Source organism: Glycine soja, chromosome 7, assembly GCF_004193775.1.
Source record: "Glycine soja cultivar W05 chromosome 7, ASM419377v2, whole genome shotgun sequence".
In the NCBI taxonomy this organism is placed as follows: domain Eukaryota; kingdom Viridiplantae; phylum Streptophyta; class Magnoliopsida; order Fabales; family Fabaceae; genus Glycine; species Glycine soja.
Genome location: NC_041008.1, coordinates 3,215,625 through 3,237,396, shown reverse-complemented (window position 1 = coordinate 3,237,396; position 21,772 = coordinate 3,215,625). Strand labels below are relative to the sequence as shown.

Sequence of the window (21,772 nt, the reverse complement as noted above, 5' to 3'; positions counted from 1 at the left end):
GTGCTAGCTGGACTCGCCAGTTTGACTGGGAGTTGCACCCTGTCTCGCTAGACGTAGTGGCGACATGCCTCCAGGCTAGCGCTTCTGCCGGTCTCGCCAGTTTGACTGGCGAGAAGCTTGAAAAAAAATTGTTCATTTTCTCCTATAAATGGATCTCTCCTTGACTCCTTCACGTACCAGTTCAAAAAAAGATTGTGAGTGTGTGTATTCTGAGTGTGTGTTTGGTTTCTGTTAGTGAAAAAGATTTGCTCCTCCTTGTGTTGCTTCTTGCTCGTGCGTAGCTCCTCTTCCTTGTAAGTGTTTTTAACTCATGTTTTAAATTTCATGGCACACACTTATTTTGATTTTGAACTTTGAACTCTGAAAGCTTGAAGGCTCAGGAATTTATAACTGTTGCAGAAGGCAAATTTGGAAGTTTAGAAAACTTTTAAAATGCACACAAAAATCATAGGAGGAAGAACCAACTATTTAAGCTGAACGATGTCACACACTCAGAATACACTGAACCAATGCTTTTGGCGGTTTTGGCCCTAGCCTGCGCACCCCATGGCTTTATCGTCACTGCGTCTGGCGAGACATGCAGGGACCAACTCACCAGTTTGACTGGCGAGACCAGTTGGCTTGAAATCGCCACTAGTCCTGGCGAGTCCGCTGCCACGTGGACCATCCGTGGAGGACTTGCCATTCCTGATGGCGTCATGCATTCCTCCCACGTAAAAAAAGACATCATCCCGGAAATACTTTCAAAACAACACCATTCTGGGAATTTGTTTGTAAAAGGACCCCTTCGGGGGAAATTTGCCTCTTATAATTAACTAATTATTTCGTGATACAATGATTACATTTGTGTCATCGTAGTCCAATGGAGCCCTTACGTGCTTCTCATGAAGCTTCGATTTAGTCTTTGAGATTGGATAAGCCCAGGTAAGTTGTCCCTTGTTGATATGTTATCTAGAGGGGTTGCTATTGGCACTTCCACTTTTGCTATTAGCATTATTTATGTGAGTGCTTTTTAGTTGTATTGCCAATTGTTTCATAGATGAAAATACAAGAAAAACGTATTCACATTCCAAAATTAATGTGGGTGAGAAAAAAAATACAACGGAACGAGTGCAATAGGATCATATTTCTGTTGTACAAGTGTGTAATAAAATTGTGTTTTTATTGTATTTTTTTCTGTTAAAAACTAATTTTATTCGCGATGTCTGATTGTATTTTATTTGAAGTCGGAGAATGATATATATGAAACACGTGCGGCAGCACTTGAGTGTACACTTAAATTCTAATTTAACTATCATTTCCTGCAAATGTAGGAAATAAATAATTTAATAAATAATTATTTAATCATTTTTCTAGTTTTGTCCAAAGAGACATTAAAATATCATTTTTTTGAATTTGCGTGCAGATCTTTCTTATTCTTGTAGAAGACCAGATATTCACGGTAGAGATCAATTATCTTGCTTCAGCAACAAATATTAATAATATCATATTTTGTATGAAAAATCATGATATAAGAATATTAAAAAGAGAAAAATAGAGTTTACTCATTTTTTAATGAAATAATCATTAATTAATTTAAGAATTAACACGTTAAAAATCAAACTTAAGTAGTGGGTTGACATTAAGCAGACGCATGCATTATGACGAAGACTTTGATCTGCCACAATCTACAATGTAAACGTGTTAGATTGAGTTTTAAACCAATGACTTTTATTAATAAAGTCATTTAAACAATGAAGTTGGAGAGGTTTTCCTTAAAAAAGAAAAAAGGTGTCTACTATCGATATAACTAATTGGGATCCAAACTTGGAGAGGTTGTTTGTTTATTTCGTAAGATTCAATTCCTTCGATTCTGTAATGGTCGAAATGGGAGCATCATCTTATAATTAACTAATTATTTCGTGATACAATGATTACATTTGTGTCATCCTAGTCCAATGGAGCCTTTACGTGCTTCTCATGAAGCTTCGATTTAGTCTTTGAGATTGGATAGCCCAGGTAAGTTGTCCCCTGTTGATATGTTATCTAGAGGGGTTGCTATTGGCACTTTCACTTTTGCTATTAGCATTATTTATGTGAGTGCTTTTTAGCTGTATTGCCAATTGTTTCATAGATGAAAATACAAGAAAAACGTATTCACATTCCATAATTAATGGGGGTGAGAAAAAAAAATACAAGAGTAACACGAGTGCAATAGAATCATATTTCTGTTGTACAAGTGTGTAATAGAATTATATTTTTGTTGTATTTTTTTTTGTTAGAAACTAATTTTATTCGCGATGTCTAATTGCTATTTATCCAAGAAAATTTTACAAGAAGGAAATTGAACACAAGTTTGAATATGAATAGTCTTTTAGGTTGTAAATAATTTCTTAATTAATTGAATTTGAGATCTTTCATTTAAAATTGTTTAGGTAAATATTTTCCATTGATCCAAAAAGAAAAATATGAGATCAATTGATTTATTTTTGCAATTTACACTTTTGAGGCATTGAACCTTTTGTGGATCGATAGAAATAAATTGAATAATTTAATTGATATGTTTTCAAGCATCTTGTACATAGGTTACTTTTTTTCTAAACACATGGAGAATCCTCATCCAGTTGTGAGTGTCGATCTTAAACTAAATTTGTTTCTTAAATTTAGTGCTAAACCACGAGGTACTACTTTGCTTAAATTTTGATGTCGTTCTCTTGAATTTTCTCCATTCTTTAGTTTTCTAATAAAAGAGGCAATTTCTTGTTTTTATACCTTGGAACATATAGCCTACTATTGTAAAAACCCATTTTTAGTCCCTCTGAGCCTTTTAACTCCCATTTATTCTTTTAATTATACCGCATTTTATACCTTATGGACTGAAATTAAAACCAACGATAACCTTAAATTTTTATTGGAAAGTGAAGTAGTAAGCTTATGCTTAAGCTTGCAAGCTCAGCCAACAGAAAACCTCTAATGATGCATGAAAAATACAAATCATTGCAAGAAGATAAAGGATACCTGTCTTAAAGCACGAGTCATGGCCAAAATGGCTCCTCTCCCCTCACTAGGAGGTTGAGTTAAATGATATGCATCACCTAGTCAAAATCCACATGAAATAAGTCAACCAAATATAAAACTAAGGCTAGAAGAAAATCCTACATATCCTGCAATTAGACAAACTACCTGACATCCCATAGCCACGAACCTCTGCATAGATTTTGGATCCTCGGTTTTTTGCATGCTCAAATTCCTAAAAGATAGGAGAAACAAATAAATAACAAAGATCAAATATTATAAATAAAGTAGGTCAAGAGGAATTGTAGGGATAGATGATATATACACAATAAATTTCTTAGCCAACCTCCAAGACCAAAACCCCAGAACCATCACCTATCCTGAGGAAAAGTATAACTTTGTGCCTTATATATATATATATATATATATATATATATATAATGTTGTTTTTAGGCTGGTGGAGGGGGATTCTTTCCTCCTCACTAACTTTGTTTATCATCTTGTGGTAGTGATGAAAGTTGGTAAATAAATGTCCTTTGTTCAAGAAGTGATCCCAAGTTATTCATTCCCTGTATTTGTCTTTCTTTTCACTTTCATATTTTCGTTAAGTATATAATTTAATTTTTCAGCTAAGGTGGCAAAGAAGAGAGGAACATTGATATTGTAAAATCATATTCAAATAAGTTTGCTAGTATAGGTTTTAGTCCAAAGTCCAAACAATAAATCATGAAAGAATGGTCAACATAATTAATTAGTTAGCAAAATGAAGACATATATTGATCCTACAATAATAGGATATTTAACCATTCACATAGTAATTAACAAGAGAAAAGCCAATCGAAGGAAATGTAGAAACTCCTACACATGTTGAAATGCTAACTCGAAATTTGTGTGTACACTTCATATCCAATAATACTACAACTTTAGAGTATTGCTCATGTAGAAGCAAATATAATTAACAGACTCGATCTATTTCTACAGTATCCATATTGAATTACGGAGAGAAAAAAAACGCTCCCCTGGGTTTTTTCTTAAATTAATAAATAAGTATTAAAAGTTTATAGGTATTGCCAAAATGACTATGCCTGGACGAGCATGCACAATTGTTTGGTTGTTTACACTGATTCGTTAAAAATGATATATTATCATTTGAACTTGAAGATTTGAAACATGGAATTTCATAAAGAATTTTATAGAATTTTTAAATTCCACTGCAAATATTGTGAATAATATTTGATATATGTCGCGATGTTCATATATAATAGATTTTTATCATGTTATAAGAAGTACAACTGCAATATTATGACTAATTTCATCCAGAATCAGAAACTTGAGTATATTTCATAGCCATCTTGATTTAAGGAGAAAACATGCTCCCCTATTTTTATGAATAAAAGGGTTTTAAAAATTAATAGGTATTAAAAAAAAATGAATGAATGAGCAATTGTTTGGTATGTTGTTAACATTGATTCGTTGAAAATGATATATTACAATAGCATCGACAAGCTTGAGTTTATCATTTGAAGCTTCGAAACATGATGTCTCAAAAGAATTATTATAGAACTTTTTTTAAGTTGGACAACAATTTAATTAATTGTGTTTTATCTTTGATATCAAATTAAAATGAAGGAAAGCTCTGTTTCAGAAGGTTGTTATTTCTCATTGGATTATGATGTTAGAAATTATTATAAGTTAAAGAAACAAGAAGCAAGAAGATATATTCCCTACATCTGTTCTACGGGAGGCCAATTCATTCTGCAATAAAAAAAATAATTTTCATCTTGAAATACATATATAAATAAATTAGTAAATGAAAATGCAGTTGCCTGTCTAGCACTACAGCAGCTGAAGGAGACTAGGAGCTCATTCATATTTGTAGTATAGAATATCAGTCAGTTGAAAGTAGTATCTTCACCTGGAAAGATCATCAAAGTTATTCAATACCAGTGAGTTTCAACAAACTTACCTGCTCGCAGATCAGTTGTGCAGAATCTAAGATGTCACTAACCTTGTGAGAGAGAAAGTTAATCAGCAATCAGCAAAGATATACAAATCTTTTATGAGAGACAAAGCAACAAAACAAACCTTGAGACATGACACGTCAAGAATTTCAAATCCAAGCACTTTTTGCAAAGAAGATCAATCCCCAGAAATCTCCAAGCACTTTTTACAAATATCAATAAAAATGTCACCGTTGTTTGAATGAAAACAATTTTTTTTTAATAATCATGTTTAAATACACGGAAATACTTTTTTTTACTAATGTTGGGGGTTGTGCGTTTGGGTAACTTGTTTGGGGACAAACAAGAATAAGTTTGAGGAAGGAGTCAAAGAGATAGCAAGCTCTATACAAAAATTAAAAAATATATTTAAATTCAAATACAAAATCTTAAAATTTGTTAAGAATTAAAAATATATTTGAATCTTATCTTATAGTAAATTTCAAGGTAAATAGCAACTTTTGTCCCTTAACATATACTTTATTGACAAATGTGTTCCTAAATGTAAAATTTAAAAGTACGATAAGTATATCACATTATTAACTTTCATCTGTCACAGTCAATAAAGTAACCTGACATGGAGTGACATATTTGTCACTAAAGTGATTGCTAAGGTGGATTGTTAGCATAGTGACATATTTGTCATAATATTTTTTTTTTATTTTTCGTCTTCCTACTCTGTTGACAAATGTGTCCTGAAGGATGGAAATATAAAATTTAGTCATCAAAAATATAAAAAGTAAAACAAATATATCGATCGAGCGTTAATAATAGATTATAACTAATTATTATTATTATTATTATTATTATTATTATTATTATTATGTGTTTGTAATTTACTATTCTTATTCGTTTAGTACTTATGCAATATATTTTTTAAATTACCTTTTAATATATATATATATATATATATATTTATTATTTTAATTTCCTTATCAAACCTTAATCTTTACTGTTAAATTTTTTTTATCTTATATCTTATAATTTTATCAAATTTTTACTAAATTTCTCACTTTTAATCTTTAAAATTATTCCATATCTCAATTCCAACTTAAGTACCCTTATATTTAGATTGAAAATAATATGTTGAGTGTTTTAAGTAGAAAAAACACAATCAGTCACGTGACCAAATTTATTTATTTATTTATTTTAAAAAAAGAATTTAATCAATTTTTTTTTAAAAGAAGTCTCACAAAATTTAAACTAGATAGAGCTAAAGTGGAATTAGAAGTCTTTTTCCTTAATCAATATAATGTATATATATATCTCAAATATGAAAGAATCATTTGGATAAATCTTATGTGCTTTCACTCGAGACAACTTTTATTATACATAATATAAGTGAAATGAAAACAGTTACTAACAAATAAAGAATCCAAATAAATTTAAATAAAAAATACAATAATGCTCAAACTAATGAGATTAACTTCAAAAAAAAAAACTAGTACAGAGGTTTATTACTAATGAGATTAACATACCGTGGAAGAGTACGTAATAAAAATTAATAATTAATTGAAGAAACAAAAAATTTTAAGAAATAAAAGACTTTCATTTTTTTAAATGGTAACTCAATTGATTAAATTTTGTGAGACTTTTTTTTAAAAAAAAGAATAGTTGATTAAATTCTTTTTTTAAAAATAAATAAATAAATTTAGTCTCGTGACCGGTTGTATTTTTTCTACTCAAAACTCTCAACATATTATTTTCAATCTAAATATAAGGGTACTTAAGTTAAAATTGAGATATTAAATAATTTTAAAGATTAAAAATGAGAAATTTAGTAAAAATTTGATAAAATTATAAGATATAAGATAAAAAAAATTAACAACAAAGATTAAGGTTTGATAAAGAAATCAAAATAATAAAAATATATATAAAAAAAATTTAAAAAATATATTGCATAAATACTAAACGAATAGGAGCACTAAATTATAAACGAATAATAATAATAATTAGTCACAATCTATTATTAATGTCCAAATATATTTGTTGTACTTTTTATACTTTCAAGAATTAAAGTTTGTATTTTATCTTCAGGGACGCATATGTTAGGAGTGGAAAGACAAAAAGTCAAAAAAAAAATTATGACAAATATGTTCATATGTTGACAATTCACATTAGTACTCATTTCAATAATAAATTTATCCCTTATGCTACGTAGACTACTATGACAGATGAGAGTTAATGACAAAATATATTTATCGCATCTTGTACACATTAACATATAAAAATGATTATTTATCCTAAATTACATTAGCGAAGATGTAAAAACCAATAGAATTAAGATAAGAATCATATATAATCCTCTTCTTGCATTGATGATCAAACCGTTAAACAACAAACCTTCAATAATATTTGGGATTGGACATATAAATGGGACAATGAAACACACAAACATATTTATGCTGAGGATCAAGTTTATTGGAATAATTATATATACTAGGTAGTAGGAGTGGATTCATAGAAAATCCTAACCACTGCCACCAAAAATGGCCTTCAATTTCCTCACTTCGGAATCATCAATGATGGTAGTTTGTGCAACCGTGTTAGAAGACAAGTTGTTGCCAAATAACAGAATACTAATTGGTTGCACTCGAGGGTTTGCGCTACTATAAGCAGCGTAAAAAATGGCATTTCCCTTACCAGAATTTACAAGAAAATGTATCTGTGCTTGTGGGATAACCATAACATCTCCTGGTTTCAGTGTGTTCTGATAAACTGCATCGGTTGTTATAAAGCCAGCGTTGATTTCACCTGCCACCATCATCACTATTTCATTGGCACCAGGATGTGTGTGCATTGGAACCACTCCACCTTGAGCTATGTCAATGCGTGCTACAGAAAGGCTAAGACCGTTGACAGCAGGAAAATCTTTGACAAATGCAGAGGTTATTGCGGACTTGAACACGTTTGAAGTGTTTCCAGGGCCTAAATGGAACACAAAGTCATGTGATGTTACTGTTTTAGGTGGCTTGCAGTGATAGCCAGTAGGGCTATCTGGACCCTTCAGGTCTGCCACACAGAAGTCATTGACATTAGAAGCATGGGAAGTGAAGGATAGAAGAGCAAAGATGAAAAGAATGCGAATCATCTTCATCTTGAATGAAAAGGATTTGGCATAAGGGAACGATGCATTGGCTAGCTATTTATAGGGTAAGATATGATCTTGAGTTAGGTATAAATTAATGCAACTATATATGCAAGTCCTTCAAATTAACGCAATTAGGAGGGAGATTAACATTGTAATTAAGATAGCAAGAAAAAGAGTTCCAATGCCCGTACGTAGTTGGATGAAGCTCTCTCACTCTTCCTCTCTCTTGTTGGTGTGTAACTATCTTATTCAACCATTGGTCCAAAAAAATATAACTATATCAAAACCTTAGAAAAGCTGAGACTACCGTCTCTTTCACGTTTGCTCGTTTGTATTAATTTAAGAAACGTTACCATTTTATTTAAGAAATTTTATATTTTTTATTAAAGAAATTCTACATTAGTTATTTTTAGAAAAACAATAAAAAAGGACAAGATAAGAAGGCATGCGATTTGTTTGGATTGTTTTCAATAATATATTAGGAAGGCTACTATTGGTCATTCAAACATACAGTGAGAAATTATGTTAGCTTTTAAAATGTTTTCAATTTCAATTTAGTCTTTTAAGGTTCGTTTGGTGGCAAAGATATGGTAAAACAAAATCAGATATAATATAAGAGTTGCGTAAAATAGAACAAGAGTATAATAAACTCTTAGACAATACTACTTCAAGTGATGATATAAATTTGTTCTATATATTCATAGATGGATAGTCACATTTTTTTAATCACTTAAAAAGATACCACTTTTTTATGTATAAAAAGATACCACTTAGAAAGTAATATGATCACTTTAAAAAATTATGTGATTTTTTAGGGGTGATCTAACATACCTAAGTAGAAATGGGGTTACATAACCCAATCCAAAATGATCCAATAAAATTAGAACAAGTGTGTTATGGATTGGGTTCATTTTTTAAATTCTTTTGATACAAATCTTTGACTAATTTTATATTCTTCTTATTATTTTTTACAAATTACATTTAATCTGAAATTGCGCTCTTGCATTCCCAAACACGCGTACATCTTTGTCACCACCGAATTTCACCCTTTCACCACCACGTTCGTCGTTTTTTTCGCGGAGTGTTGGCGACAAGATTCATTGTGAAGGGATACATAAACAATTAAACTAAGATTCTGATTAAGGGCTTTTACTGGGAAGGGGTTCTCGATTTTGATTGGAGGTTATTTATGTTTTAGGTTTTGTGTGCTGAATTATGATTGAGATAGCAAATATTGTTTTTCTTTCTCTTTCGGTGACTTGGAGGCACGCTTTGGTTTGTTCCTTTTTTTTTTTTTTGTTTTACTGGTACCACTAATTTTAAACCCTAAACCACTGGTACCTTTGTGAATAAAATTTTAATTTGGTTGATAAAAAAACATTCATCCTCTTCGATCCTTTTTTCCTCTTTGCTTTCAAGTTTTTTTTGAAACAACCCTACGATGTGGAATCCCAATTAGGATTATAGACGTGGTATCCCGATTGATCAGATTACAAATGTGGTGTGCATAGTAATAACATAAACCAGGCTGTGCTTTTATTGTTGTCAAGGCACCATGTTTGCTGAACATCTTTTTCTATACTGTGTATAATAGTGTTTTTTTTCTAAGTCAAGCACCTCTTGTGGTATTGGTTTATTAATAATGTTGCTTTTGCCTTTTAAATAAATAAATGTGTTTGGAAAGGAGTTTCTCTAATGGATGCAATATTGGATGAAGAAAATTAAATCTCATCATTTTCTTGTAAGAGAAGGTATAGAAACAATTGCAGAAAAAAAAATCTAAAATCTAAAAAGTGGACATAATTTAAAACTGGTAGAAGATAATGAGAAGAATATATAACCAGTCAAAATTTTGTGTATAAAAAATATAAACATGTGAATCCAACTTTTAATACAGTTGTTTTAATTTTATTGGGTCATCTAGGATAAGATTGTTTAATCCCAATTTTAGTTTGGGTTACCTAGACAATTTTTTTAAAAATAATTATTTTTATTTTTTTTATACTATCACATGTATATATTGGAGAAATAATCATATTCAAAAGAAGTAAGATTATTATGAGTAACAAAACTTTTCTCATATATTTAGTATAAATATATCATTTGAACCGAAGATAATTAGTTAAGTTAGAATAAATGTGAGTGTTAGTTGATCAATGTGTTCAATGATTTTGATGGTTTTATTTTTTTAATCTTGATCGTTGATGATAAGATCTAATAGTAAATGTCTATTTCTGTTGCTCCCACATAAAAAAAGTCATCTATGATACACATTTGTCTAACAATATTAATTAACATTTTATTATAATTACACACATATTTGTGTAATAATTTTAACATTTTTTTATAATCACACACACAGTTAGGTATTATATTGAAATAACTATGAAAACTTGTAGTTAGGAATACCTATTCTATTTCTATTGAAATAAAGGTAGGAATGAAATTCCACCAAACAAAATGTCAATAGCAAAACCATGGGAAGCAAAACTGGCTATCTAAACAAGCATTGCCTTTTCATAAAAACATGAGAGATTGAGAACGTTTTTCATTAGAGCTAACTAGTTGTTCCACCTATTTCTTGAGGAGACTTGAAAGTTGAGACAACAAGCTTAAATAATTGATATTAGTTTCTTTTTTTTATAAAATGTAATATTTATAAATTTAATTATTTTTAATATTATTCTTATTACACATTTAAAAAAATATTTGAATAATATTAATTTATTTTTTAATATTTTAATCAATATTATATGTTTAATTTAATTTTATATGTCAAAATTTTGTGTGAAGATATATAAAAAATTATATCGAACATAAATAATATATATATATATATATATATATATATATATATATATATATATATATATATATATATATTATGTAATAGATATAAAATATATAGACAAGATATTATCATACCCATCATTTTCTAAATTAGCTCTCTGGCTTCTTACTTAGGATATAATTTTTTTAGTCCTTACATTAATATTTAATTTTATATTATTAACTACTAATTTAATGTCTAACTTAAAGTTAATTCGATGCTTTAAATATTTTTGGAGCTTTAAATTAATTAATACTTACTCTTTATGATGCATGCCAAATTAATTAATGCTGTCATAGTTTGGCAAATCAATATCAATATTCATGAGACTATATATCAACTCTGTAAGGCCTAACTAGATAATGACAACATTTAATTTAATTACCAATGCTTTCTCTTTACAAGAATTGATCTAGAACTAAAGTTTTTTTTTTGAACTTAAATATCTTTTTCTTTCTTTAAATTGCCAAATTTATTTTGTCTTTCAAATTTAAAAGTGATTTTCTAGTCTCATAATTTGAAAATAATTCATTTAATCCTTATCAGGGACTACAATGATCACAAATTAGGGACTAAAAAATAATTATTTCCAAAGTATGAGACTAAAAATACTTTTTAGTTTGGAATATAAAAAAATTATCCGAATTTAAATGAATAAAAAGATATTAATTTAAATCCTTTTTTCACACATCTTAATAGATGCTATTTGGGTAAAAAGATGATAAAGAATAAAAGAAAGACAGGAGAAAAGTTAAAAGAAAAAAAAAAAGATATGATAACTGTAGTTATAAAAAAATATAATGTAAAAAAAATATAAGGAAAAATAGTGTAGAAAAAAAAATCAAAATATTATATTTAAAACAAATTTTCTCATATATATTTGTAAATTTTTTTATACATCAATCATAATTGTTATTTTAAATTTGTATTTATTTATTTTATATTTAATCCCTATCATTATATTGACTTTGTTAACTTGAGACGTTAACTTCTAATGAAAAAGACATACCGATAATTTCAGGAAAAAAAATAGACTAAAAGAAAAAATATATTAGGAACAACTTAATAGAGCCAATGTAATGATAGAGGTGAAATACCAAAAAATACATTTCAAGGATAAATGCAAAATTTGTAAATTTTTCAGATATTAAAAATAAATAAAAAATTATTAAGTACTAAATGCAAAATCTGTAGAATCCACTAAAAAGAAGTAGTGTTTAGTGATTGAAATATTCTAATTCAGTCGTTAAAATTTTTGAGATCCACTAGTAAAAAAAGCTGATTTATGATGCTAATTTTAAGATGATTCTTGAGGAACATATACACAGTGATATTTTTTGTAATTATTTGCATGGATAAGTTTTGTATGACTCTGTCATTCTAAGGACGGTTATATGGACCGATCGTAAATCGGTTCTTAGTGGCAATCTCATAATTATTTTTGGGAAAAATGAAGACGGTCTTCTGCACCAGACCGTCGTTGTTTTCTTAACGCGCGCACCCTAGGTCGTACCTATCTCCCATTTACCATCGTCTCTTCTTACTCCCCTCCCGAGTACTGCGTTAAGCATTCCTTCTTACTACCCTCGCTCGTGTTGGGAAGGTTGTTTTGTGACCTAGAGAAGTCTCCTGCCTCATTCGTCGCTACTCGGTGCGTGGGTATCGCCATAGAGGTACATTTCTTTGTACTCCAACGTTTGTGACTGCTATGGTGTCTGCTGCCAATGTATTGAAAGAAATACTCTGTAGTTGAATCTTGTTTGTGGTCTTTGGTGAATAATGTTGCATCTAGTAATGTGCTCATTATTTTGTGTGAGCATGGAGCATTGTATAACATTTTTGGCAGAATTTTGTACGTATTTTTAGGCTCTGGGTTTTTTAGGCTAGAAGTTTGAAGGTTTAACAAAAAAAGGATATCTGTGTTAGGGTAGCTTCTATTTTCAATTCCTTGGACACCAATGATTGTGGGAAGCAGATGTAGTTCATCGTTTCCTTTTGGTTTGGGCACTACATAGTAATCTGGGTATTCTGGGGTGTGGTTTGTCAAATTTGTAATCTGTTTTGGGTTTGGGGGTCTGAAGCTTTGGTGTTGGACCATATCCATAATAGTAAGTTGCACAGACTATGGCTAGCATTTATGAAAGATCCATTGAGGTCACGAAGGTGGATCGAAGAAAAGCCATTCATAAATTTGTTAGTAATATTATATACAAATGGTTCAAAGTAGTGATGAGGTACCAATTCCATGAATCCCTTGGGTGTTTATAGATAGAGGTAGCCTAATCATTTTGTAACGACCTGAAGCATATGCATTAAGGAAATTGTAATAATATACATAATTATTGTATTCAGCAACATAGTTGGTAGAGGCATTCCTATTTTGGACCAAGGATTTTGGTAGAGGCATTGTTGTTGTTTTTTGTTCATTCTTTTTGTTTTTGTCTGTATAAAAGTTGAAGTCATTTTATATATAAAGATTTACAATATCAGAACAGACATGAAGATTCAAATAAGGTTGATAATATTCACCAATAAAATGTTTACATTAATAATGATATATAAATTCACATTCTTTGCATATATATAAGTGAATTCTGATCCATTGGACTGGTATTTGTTGATTTATTTGTGGAAGCCACAAAAAGGGATTACCAATAACACTAAATTAGAAGCAAGATATTATGCGGAAAAGAAAACTATATATAGGCAAAATATATATTATATTATATAATATAGGCACAAAAGACATAAACATGGTTGGAGCTGCACTGTGAGTGCACTTTAGTGGCTCAGCTTGCCCAAAGAACAAACACCCTTGTGAGTGCAGTTTGGTCTTCCCAAACTGGTCCAAGTAGCGAAGGAACTGAAGAACATGGTTGGAGCTGCATTGTGAGAGTGCCACTTTGCATGGTTTAATATTAACATGTCCTGTTGCATAGGAGGCTTTTAGGGCTTAAAGTGTGACAATTGTCACACACCACTCAGCTTTGGGATACAATTGAACTTTTAATTATAAGAATAGTGGCAGCTAGTATGAAACTATTGTCCACTTGCTTATATAGACTCTAATATCTTGACTACAATTAGTTATTGTTAAAGCTGAAGTTGTTATGTGAAATTTTTGGACTTCAAGCATCAATGTAAATTTTTGCCCTGAGAATGAAGAAGCTAACTCTACTTGTTTTTCTCCTAGGTACCTACATGAACTTTGTTCATCATCTTTTCTTCATAAGAATATAAAGTCAGCCTACATATTGGTTCATACAGATTTGAATCCTCATCTTTCTGACAGTGGATTGACAAGGTATATTCCAAATGCAAGCCAGGTTATTTAGTTTTTGTAACTTAACTGCTTAAGGTTGTGCATTATTAATCACTTAAAAAAATGTTTACAACTGAAATCAATTAAATATATGATTAAGTTGAATTATGCAATCTACTCATGTTACAATTAGCTAGATATATCATATATTTCTTATGCATGCTTCTATCCTTGACAAGTGCTATTAAGGACAAAAATTATAGTAATAATTTGGAAATGAAGGTTTGCTGTATTTGTAAGGGCTAAGGTTGTTCTGACATGAAGAGGGTCCAGATGGTGGCACTGACCCTTTTGGTAATTGGCTTCCAAACAAGCTTTGGAAGTCCCTTATGTCTCTTGTGCACTCAGCTGTACTTGAAGCCCCCAACAGTACCAAAACTAAGAGAATGAAACAAGATCTCCCCAATCACGACATAATGGGCAGTTCTTATTGACAAAAACTGAGCATATGCCTCTATAGAGAAGCAACTGTAGTTAACTGAGCATATTATATAGAAAAAACTCAGAATCTAAATTAAAGAGAGTATGAGAAACTATGTTAAGGATCATAGGATAGAATAGAGAAAAAAGGAAACATACTGGACTATTTTTGTAGATAATAAGGACTTACATAATCCTCTGTGGGTTCCACATGATAGACTAACTATGGAAACCTGCACTTGGGTCAAACCGTACATAGAATTGTTGTTCCCTGTCCCGCTTGCCTTGGCTGAAAACTATTGTGTGAAGGATGTATGGATCTCCACTTATGAAAACAAATAAAAAAATTGTGTAGTTGTGCACTGTAGGCCAAAATTGTCCTCCGGTCTAGTAGTTTGCCATATAAACATTTATCAGCTGTGACAAAGTAACTCCAGATTATGATCAGAACTTGACTAATGACATCACAAACAAATAATAGTTAACAATTTTGAAAGACACCATGAAGCCTTGTACCAAGTTTCATGTCTATATAGGCATGACATGTACTGTTCCTATGTTGCCTCCAGAATGGTATGATATGAAACATAAACAAAACCAAAACAAATTAATTTAAATTAATGAAAGCAACTATATATAAGAATTAGATGCAGTTAAACATGGTCATAATCATTTAGACTTAAGGCGTAACTGAATCCCACGAAATTTTTTTTCCAGCTGATTAGAGAGCAGCCCAAATTTTACAAACTGTATTTAAGTCCAAATGTCAGAAGTTCTATTTATGAGTTTTAGTTAAACATATGAACATGAATCATTATACTTTTGTTGTTTGTTCAGCATGCACCTTTCTTTGTGTGCAAATTCTGTTCCTTTCCTGTTTTTTGTTGAATTTTTTTCCCTTTTGTCTCGTATAAATGCATTTTTTATTCTAATATGCCATTTTTGACTAAAAAATTTTAGGTTTTGAAGGCTGACTGTTGGGTTGGTATTCATAGTTTCTTAGTTGCCAAAGTCAGACTGCAAAGGGAATCAGAGGTACTTCCAAGTTTATACCATCATTTGAGCTTTTTTTTTATTAATGCTATAAGTTTTTGCTTATAATGTATTTGGTATGTGTATGTGTATGTGCTAGTCTGATGTAGTTATACGTAGGGATATCAATTTCCATCATTGCTCTGTGTTGGTCATATCATGCATCTTCCTAATCCCACTTGTTGCCTTCTTTTGTAAGCATGTACGAAAATTCTGTTGGTAGATTAAAACATTGTCATCAACAAAATTTTGTATGGTTAAATCTGTAATTAATTGTGTTTCAATAGTGGTGTATTAAGATAAAGTAAAAATGATAATAGATAACTTCACATAGCCTCGTGAGATTAAAAGCAGTGCCAAATCAACAGAGTGAAACATTGAGATTCAGAAATACTCTTCAAAACATGTCTATAGGCAACAGAAAAAAATGATTCTTGAAACTGATATCTACCTGGAGGCTCTTGTCAACATTTCACCAGTTTTGGTGTCACGCACAAGCCAATCACCAGTTTTGCAGCTGCTGTCTTAGGTTAAACTATTACCAAATTTGGGATCCAATTCATGTACTGCAAAAGAACAACATTAGTAACAACAGTCAACATTGGTGGCTGCTATATATGTTAGGGAAGCCTAACATAATATACGGTTTGTACAACCTGCACATTCAACACAGAAACATATAGACATATATAAAAACGATTTCAAGAGTAGCAATGGATGCCTGCACACTCAACAACTTCCTGTGCAGGCATGTCCACCTAGTGAACCAGAAGGTGGATCAGTAAGGTGCCAAATTATGAATGAAAGTTACTCAGCTAGCAACTTAATCAAATTATATATCTGTTGAAAACTAAAAGTGGTGCAACTTAATTTGTTAATCATGCATTTTGGTTTGGGTACAAAATAGGGGACAACCACCAAGAAGTAGGAGCACTTACAAAGGACCAGTAGAACCAACGAGAATACAGGCACGTGAGAGGCCAAGGAGTGCGGGTAGTATGTCAATAGACATTAACATTGATGTACACACTCATCCACGACATTGGTCAATTGGATGAAATAGAAATTGTAGGGCTTGTGACAATGGATGTGACTAAGCAAGATTCTATTCCACATGTATCAGATTCCTTTGGGACATCAGGTCCTCAATCCTCAGTAAGTGTAACAGAAAAGCTTATCGTGGCCATGCCAAGTGATATATGGTCAGTGGTATATATATTAAACCCATTATAGTTAGCTGAATTTGAATGTATTTCTTGTAATTAGTTTTGCCTGAATGGAACTCTGACCTTATGTAATCAAAAAGGGAATGTGGTGCTCTTCCAAAACTTGGCAATGCTCATGCACTTTTCAACAAGGTATGGCTCCGGTCTTATAATTAGGTTCTACATGTTGTAGTGTTACAGATCCATTAAAAAATCTAACATGTCTTATCCATTGAGGCTCTTTTTTGGCAAAATGAAGGTATGGGATTCTCTAAAACTTCTTCTGTGGGCGGGCAAATTTTATGGAGTGCTGTCAACTTCTTCCTTTGGAAAAAGAGAAATAAAGTTGTCTTCAATAATGCCGTGCCTGATAGGAATTGTGTTTTTACGGCCTGATCCCTCCTTTCAAGTCTCTTTCGTCCAATACTCAGGCTTCTCTGAGTTCTGACAGTGTTATGTGGTTCTCATGCAGCAATTTTGCATACAGTAGCTGGCCACTCTATTTTTACACTGGCGGTGACAAGCTATCATCACTGTTAGTGTAGTGTAGTAGGATATCTTGGTGGGGAATGTCGTTATGGAGGAGGGGTACTAGGTAGTCAATTAAGCTTGGTGGTTATTTTAATATCAACATAAAGTTACTTGTGGATTTTCTTACAGAATAAAATTCGTAGGTAATTTTCTGTGAATTTTCTTGTTGAATAAAATCTTTAGGGAATTTACTATGATTTTAAAAATAATTATATATATATATATATATATATATATATTTAAATAATTGTTTTGAAATGATCTTTTAATTTAAAAAAATATCTAAATTTATTGAATTCATTTTTAAAATATAGAAATTTTTATTTAATTTTTAAAATATTAAAAAAATTAATCTTTATAATTGAAAAAATAAGTATTATTTAAAATATTAAAAAGAAGAACATCTATAATGCAAACGTTGAATTTGAGTGATTACTTTTTTTAGTATGCATTACTGGGTATCATCTCATACCCTAAAATTAATGAAAAATTATAAAAAATATTAAATATTTTCTCATGTTATTTTCCTTGAATTAAATGCCAACAATAGTAATTTGTTACATCCTGATCGAACAAGCAATTTATGAGTATAAAATAAATAAGCCAAGTTAAAAGTGCATAAATTATTTTCTCATTTGTAGTACATCCTAATCCAATTATTTGATTTTCTTGTATTATTACTATTGTTTTAATTACAAGTACTACTACTGGTTATTGGTTAATATTTAATACAAGTTATTGAAACTCCTTTTATCACACTATAAAACAATACAATTCATACATTTTTAATTTATTATTTTATATCTATCTAACTACAAAGAAAGAAATAAACAGAATATCTTAGTCTTACTTTAATTTTCGGTATATATTATTAGCAAATATATATATCTCTCTAGCAGTGGGAATTACTTTAATTTTCCATATATATCTCTATGTTTTGAAATCTCATTAAATTCTTGAGATGAATCATCATCGAATTGGTAAATGTATTTTTAATACTATATGATATATTAAATAATAAATTTACGTAATCATAAAAAAAATTAAACAAACTTATAAATTAACATAGAAAGCATGCATGTCTTACAAAATAAATGATGCTCCCTTGGATGATGACCGTAGGTTACACAAACAATCAAACAAATAGCTGATAATTGGGTTTACACCTTTGAATCCTTGTCATAATAACGCCCAAACAATGCTCCTATGAAATTAAGCAAAGATTCACAAATCACAACCATTGGCATTTCAGATAAATACACTTGCCTGAGATATCTCAAGTATAAATCAATATAAATTGCACGTTTTCAAAAGTTTAATCAGTTATCGGCAACTTAAATTCAAAAGTCTGTAACACAAATAGGAATTTCTTTTATTGTTTCTAAGATACTCCTATTCTTCTACTTTCTATATACCTAATTTGAAATAAAAAATAAAGACAAACTGGTAAATGCATCAGTCAAGAGTAAAATAAGGACTCCACTAAGAAATTAGGTGCACATCATGCCATCACATGGTTTAGTAGAAAGCTTCATGACCAAAATAAATCGAGCCCCTAAAATAAGCATATCTAAACATGTAATAGTCAAATCCAAACGAAGGCCAGAAATATGAATTGAATAACCAGAACTCCATCATGGGAATAAAAAATAGCAATAATCGAAGAAAAAGCAGACAGAAATTAATGGACAATTGAACATATCAAAATGGCATGGCTGACATGTTCTCCAGATTCAGTAAAAAAAATTAAATGGACTATCATGGATAAAAAAATATATTTAGAAAAAACACTTTACAGAAGACAGTGTAATTCAAGCATTCAAATGACAACAAACCACTTCCTACACAATTTAAATTCAAGCATTCAAATTCCTGTCAGATGTTTAAGAGATCATCAGTGTTACTATCAAACTAACTGATATACAAGCACAAGCTCTAACAATAGGCCAAGCTTATGGAAGATAAAATTCTAATACAACTTAGGTTACTGACAGAATTTAGAAATTTTCACCATGCCTCCTAAACAAAACTCTGTTCTTCAGTAAAGTAAGGTTCCCGCATCATTAATAAAACAAAAAGTAAATAATAATTTGTTATTAATTTGGAACCTAAATAATAAAAAATAACAGTAAACATATGTTAAGACAACATACCGCTTTTAAACAATTAAACAAGATATCATATATCATCGTATCCAATATGATCACTGTCTAAATGTTTATAGTCATTCTTACAAACCGAAAACAAAAGATTTGAAAATTTTAATATAAGTCCTTTAAGTAATTCCATTAAGGAATCATTGACCAAAACATGACACTTTTAGAATTTAATCACTAAAATGTGATATATTATATATAAAAATTTTGATAATTTTTACCATTGACCGGATCAATTCACCAGTTACATCATTTATCACATTTATATTATCCTTTTTTTATTTTTTTCTCTCCCTTGTTTCCTTCTGAATCCACCCTAAAATAAGTAAAACAAGGTATTAGTGTGTTTGAATATGTTATTATTTAATACGTTTTATATTTATTACTTTTAAAATAGGAAGTAAAAAAAGAGAAGGATGAAAAGGGTAGTTTGAATATTTTTATTCATTAATAGTTACCGGGAAGAGAATCTAAAAATTTAAAGGTAAGAAGTAATTGTATTAAAGGCTGCAGATTGACCAAAGTAGAGGTACTATTAGAAAGTAATTACCAAAATAAGAATATTCTAAAACATATTACTAAATTTCAGTTGTTTTGACATTGACCGGGTCAACTCATAGTCACATTATATATTATATTTATTATTTTTTTCTCTTTTTTTGCTTGGTTGAAAGAAAATGGAGAAAAATGAATGGTAAGGATATATTTTTATAAAATTTTATTATTTGGTTTAATTTTTAGGAGAAAAAAGAAAAAAGATTTAAAACATCTGAAGTGCATTAATTAAAATATCCCTCTCTTATGTGTTGAAATGTAAAATTATATAAATATACAAGTAAATTAATTTTTATAATCCCTTCTCCACTTATGAACCCAACAAGAAAATGATCATTTTTCCTCCTATTAAAATCTTTCATTTGTTCTTCTCTTAACAAAACAAAATGTGTAATCAAAATTTCTCCCCCTCTTTCCTTCTCCTCCTCTCTTTAAACCAAATATAGATCTAGAACGTAAAATAAGGTGGACGATACGACATTATTAATTAATAGTGGGGAAATTTTAAATGATAACAAGAGCGCTGCCATAGTATGTATACTTTAGATATGTTATTAAAGAAGAGATTAAGTTGCTCTAAGAGATTAAAGAAGTTACCAGTCCTGCATTTATATCATTTGTTTTCTTTTAATCTAATGATTCTAATTAGTAACTCATATTTATTAAAAAAATTAAGGATAAACACAACAAGGTATTAAACTTTTTATTAATATCTTGTTTGAAATATTATTATTTTTATTATAATAAAAGAAATCAAGTGAACATCTTGATTTCTTTCTTAATTACTTTCTTGAAATCAATGATGCACTCAAACTAAACTCTAAAATTTTTATTTATACATCGTCAAACTTCAAACCCTCAAATCATAAGTTTGGAATCAAACTTAAAATGAAAGCAAAACACACCCAAATGCACAAGTTTATTAATTGCTGACGATTATCACTAAAACAAACACTAGGTATGAGTTGATTCATAAGAAACCCTAGCCTCTGCCACCAAAACGAGCCTTAACCTTCTTGACTTGTGCAACATCAAGGAAGGTAGTCTGTGCAACCAAGTCAGAAGGCAAGGTGTTGCCAAATAACAGAAGGTCAAGTAGTTGTGCTCCAGGGTTTGCACTACTGAATGCCAGAAAAGCAGTGGCTTTTCCGTTTCCAGAATTAACCTGAAAATGCAACTGTCCTTGTGGAAAAACCATAATATCTCCAGGTTTCAGTGTCTTGGTATAAAGTGCAGTTGGGGTCATAAAACCAGCAGTGATTTGACCTTCCACCATTATTAGAAGTTCAGTGGCAGCAGGGTGTGTGTGCATTGGGATTGATCCACCTTTGGCTATGTCTAACCGTGCCACAGATACACCAAGACCATTCACACCTGGAAAATCAGTAACAAATGCGGAGGTTAATGCAGCATTGAAAGTGTTTGTGGTGTTTCCAGCTACAAAGCCAGAGAACACAAAGTCATCCACTGTGACTGTGTTAGGTGGCTTGCACTGATAGCCTGAAGGGCTATCTGGACCTTTTAGGTCTGCTACACAGAAATCATTGACAGAAGCATGGGAAGTGAACGAGACAAGAGCAAAGAGGAAAAGAACGTGGATCATCTTCATCTTTGAACTTGGATGAATGGATTTGGT

At 30.5% G+C, this 21,772-nt stretch overlaps 3 protein-coding genes across 16 annotated transcripts; 1 reads left to right on the top strand and 2 right to left on the bottom strand.

Moving 5' to 3' along the window:
• Window positions 1–7,259: 7,259 nt before the first annotated feature.
• On the bottom strand, window positions 7,260–8,108 carry LOC114419134 (auxin-binding protein ABP19b-like). The gene has a single exon (XM_028384749.1). The coding sequence runs from the start codon at window positions 8,089–8,091 to the stop codon at window positions 7,465–7,467; it is 627 nt and encodes a 208-aa protein (XP_028240550.1). The 5' UTR covers window positions 8,092–8,108; the 3' UTR covers window positions 7,260–7,464.
• Window positions 8,109–12,234: 4,126 nt separating this feature from the next.
• Window positions 12,235–17,616, top strand: LOC114418174. Of its 14 annotated transcripts, XM_028383395.1 has the most exons (7): window positions 12,243–12,588; window positions 14,109–14,221; window positions 14,453–14,459; window positions 15,618–15,692; window positions 16,813–16,844; window positions 16,996–17,047; window positions 17,154–17,616. In XM_028383395.1, exons 3-7 carry the CDS (start codon window positions 14,454–14,456, stop codon window positions 17,340–17,342), a joined length of 354 nt encoding a protein of 117 aa, XP_028239196.1. In that variant the 5' UTR covers window positions 12,243–12,588; window positions 14,109–14,221; window position 14,453; the 3' UTR covers window positions 17,343–17,616. The 14 variants fall into 14 exon arrangements, 1 of the variants encoding a protein (XP_028239196.1); XR_003667995.1 differs by lacking the exon at window positions 14,453–14,459 and having other exon boundaries at window positions 12,236–12,588; window positions 14,109–14,219; window positions 16,813–16,891; XR_003667989.1 differs by lacking the exon at window positions 14,453–14,459 and having other exon boundaries at window positions 12,245–12,588; window positions 14,109–14,219; window positions 16,597–16,891; window positions 17,132–17,616.
• Window positions 17,617–20,850: 3,234 nt separating this feature from the next.
• On the bottom strand, window positions 20,851–21,772 carry LOC114418289 (auxin-binding protein ABP19a-like). Its single transcript, XM_028383561.1, has one exon. It carries the CDS (start codon window positions 21,743–21,745, stop codon window positions 21,119–21,121), a length of 627 nt encoding a protein of 208 aa, XP_028239362.1. The 5' UTR covers window positions 21,746–21,772; the 3' UTR covers window positions 20,851–21,118.

What these genes read in the sequence shown, in the direction of transcription:
- LOC114419134 (XM_028384749.1), bottom strand. Translation starts at nt 8,091, where the DNA reads ATGAAGATGATTCGCATTCTTTTCATCTTTGCTCTTCTATCCTTCACT.
- LOC114418174 (XM_028383395.1), top strand. An exon ending in GACTGCAAAGGGAATCAGAG is followed by an intron (nt 15,693 to 16,812) that starts GTACTTCCAAGT and finishes CACATGTATCAG; the next exon opens with ATTCCTTTGGGACATCAGGT. An exon ending in CTCATGCACTTTTCAACAAG is followed by an intron (nt 17,048 to 17,153) that starts GTATGGCTCCGG and finishes GGCAAAATGAAG; the next exon opens with GTATGGGATTCTCTAAAACT.
- LOC114418289 (XM_028383561.1), bottom strand. Translation starts at nt 21,745, where the DNA reads ATGAAGATGATCCACGTTCTTTTCCTCTTTGCTCTTGTCTCGTTCACT.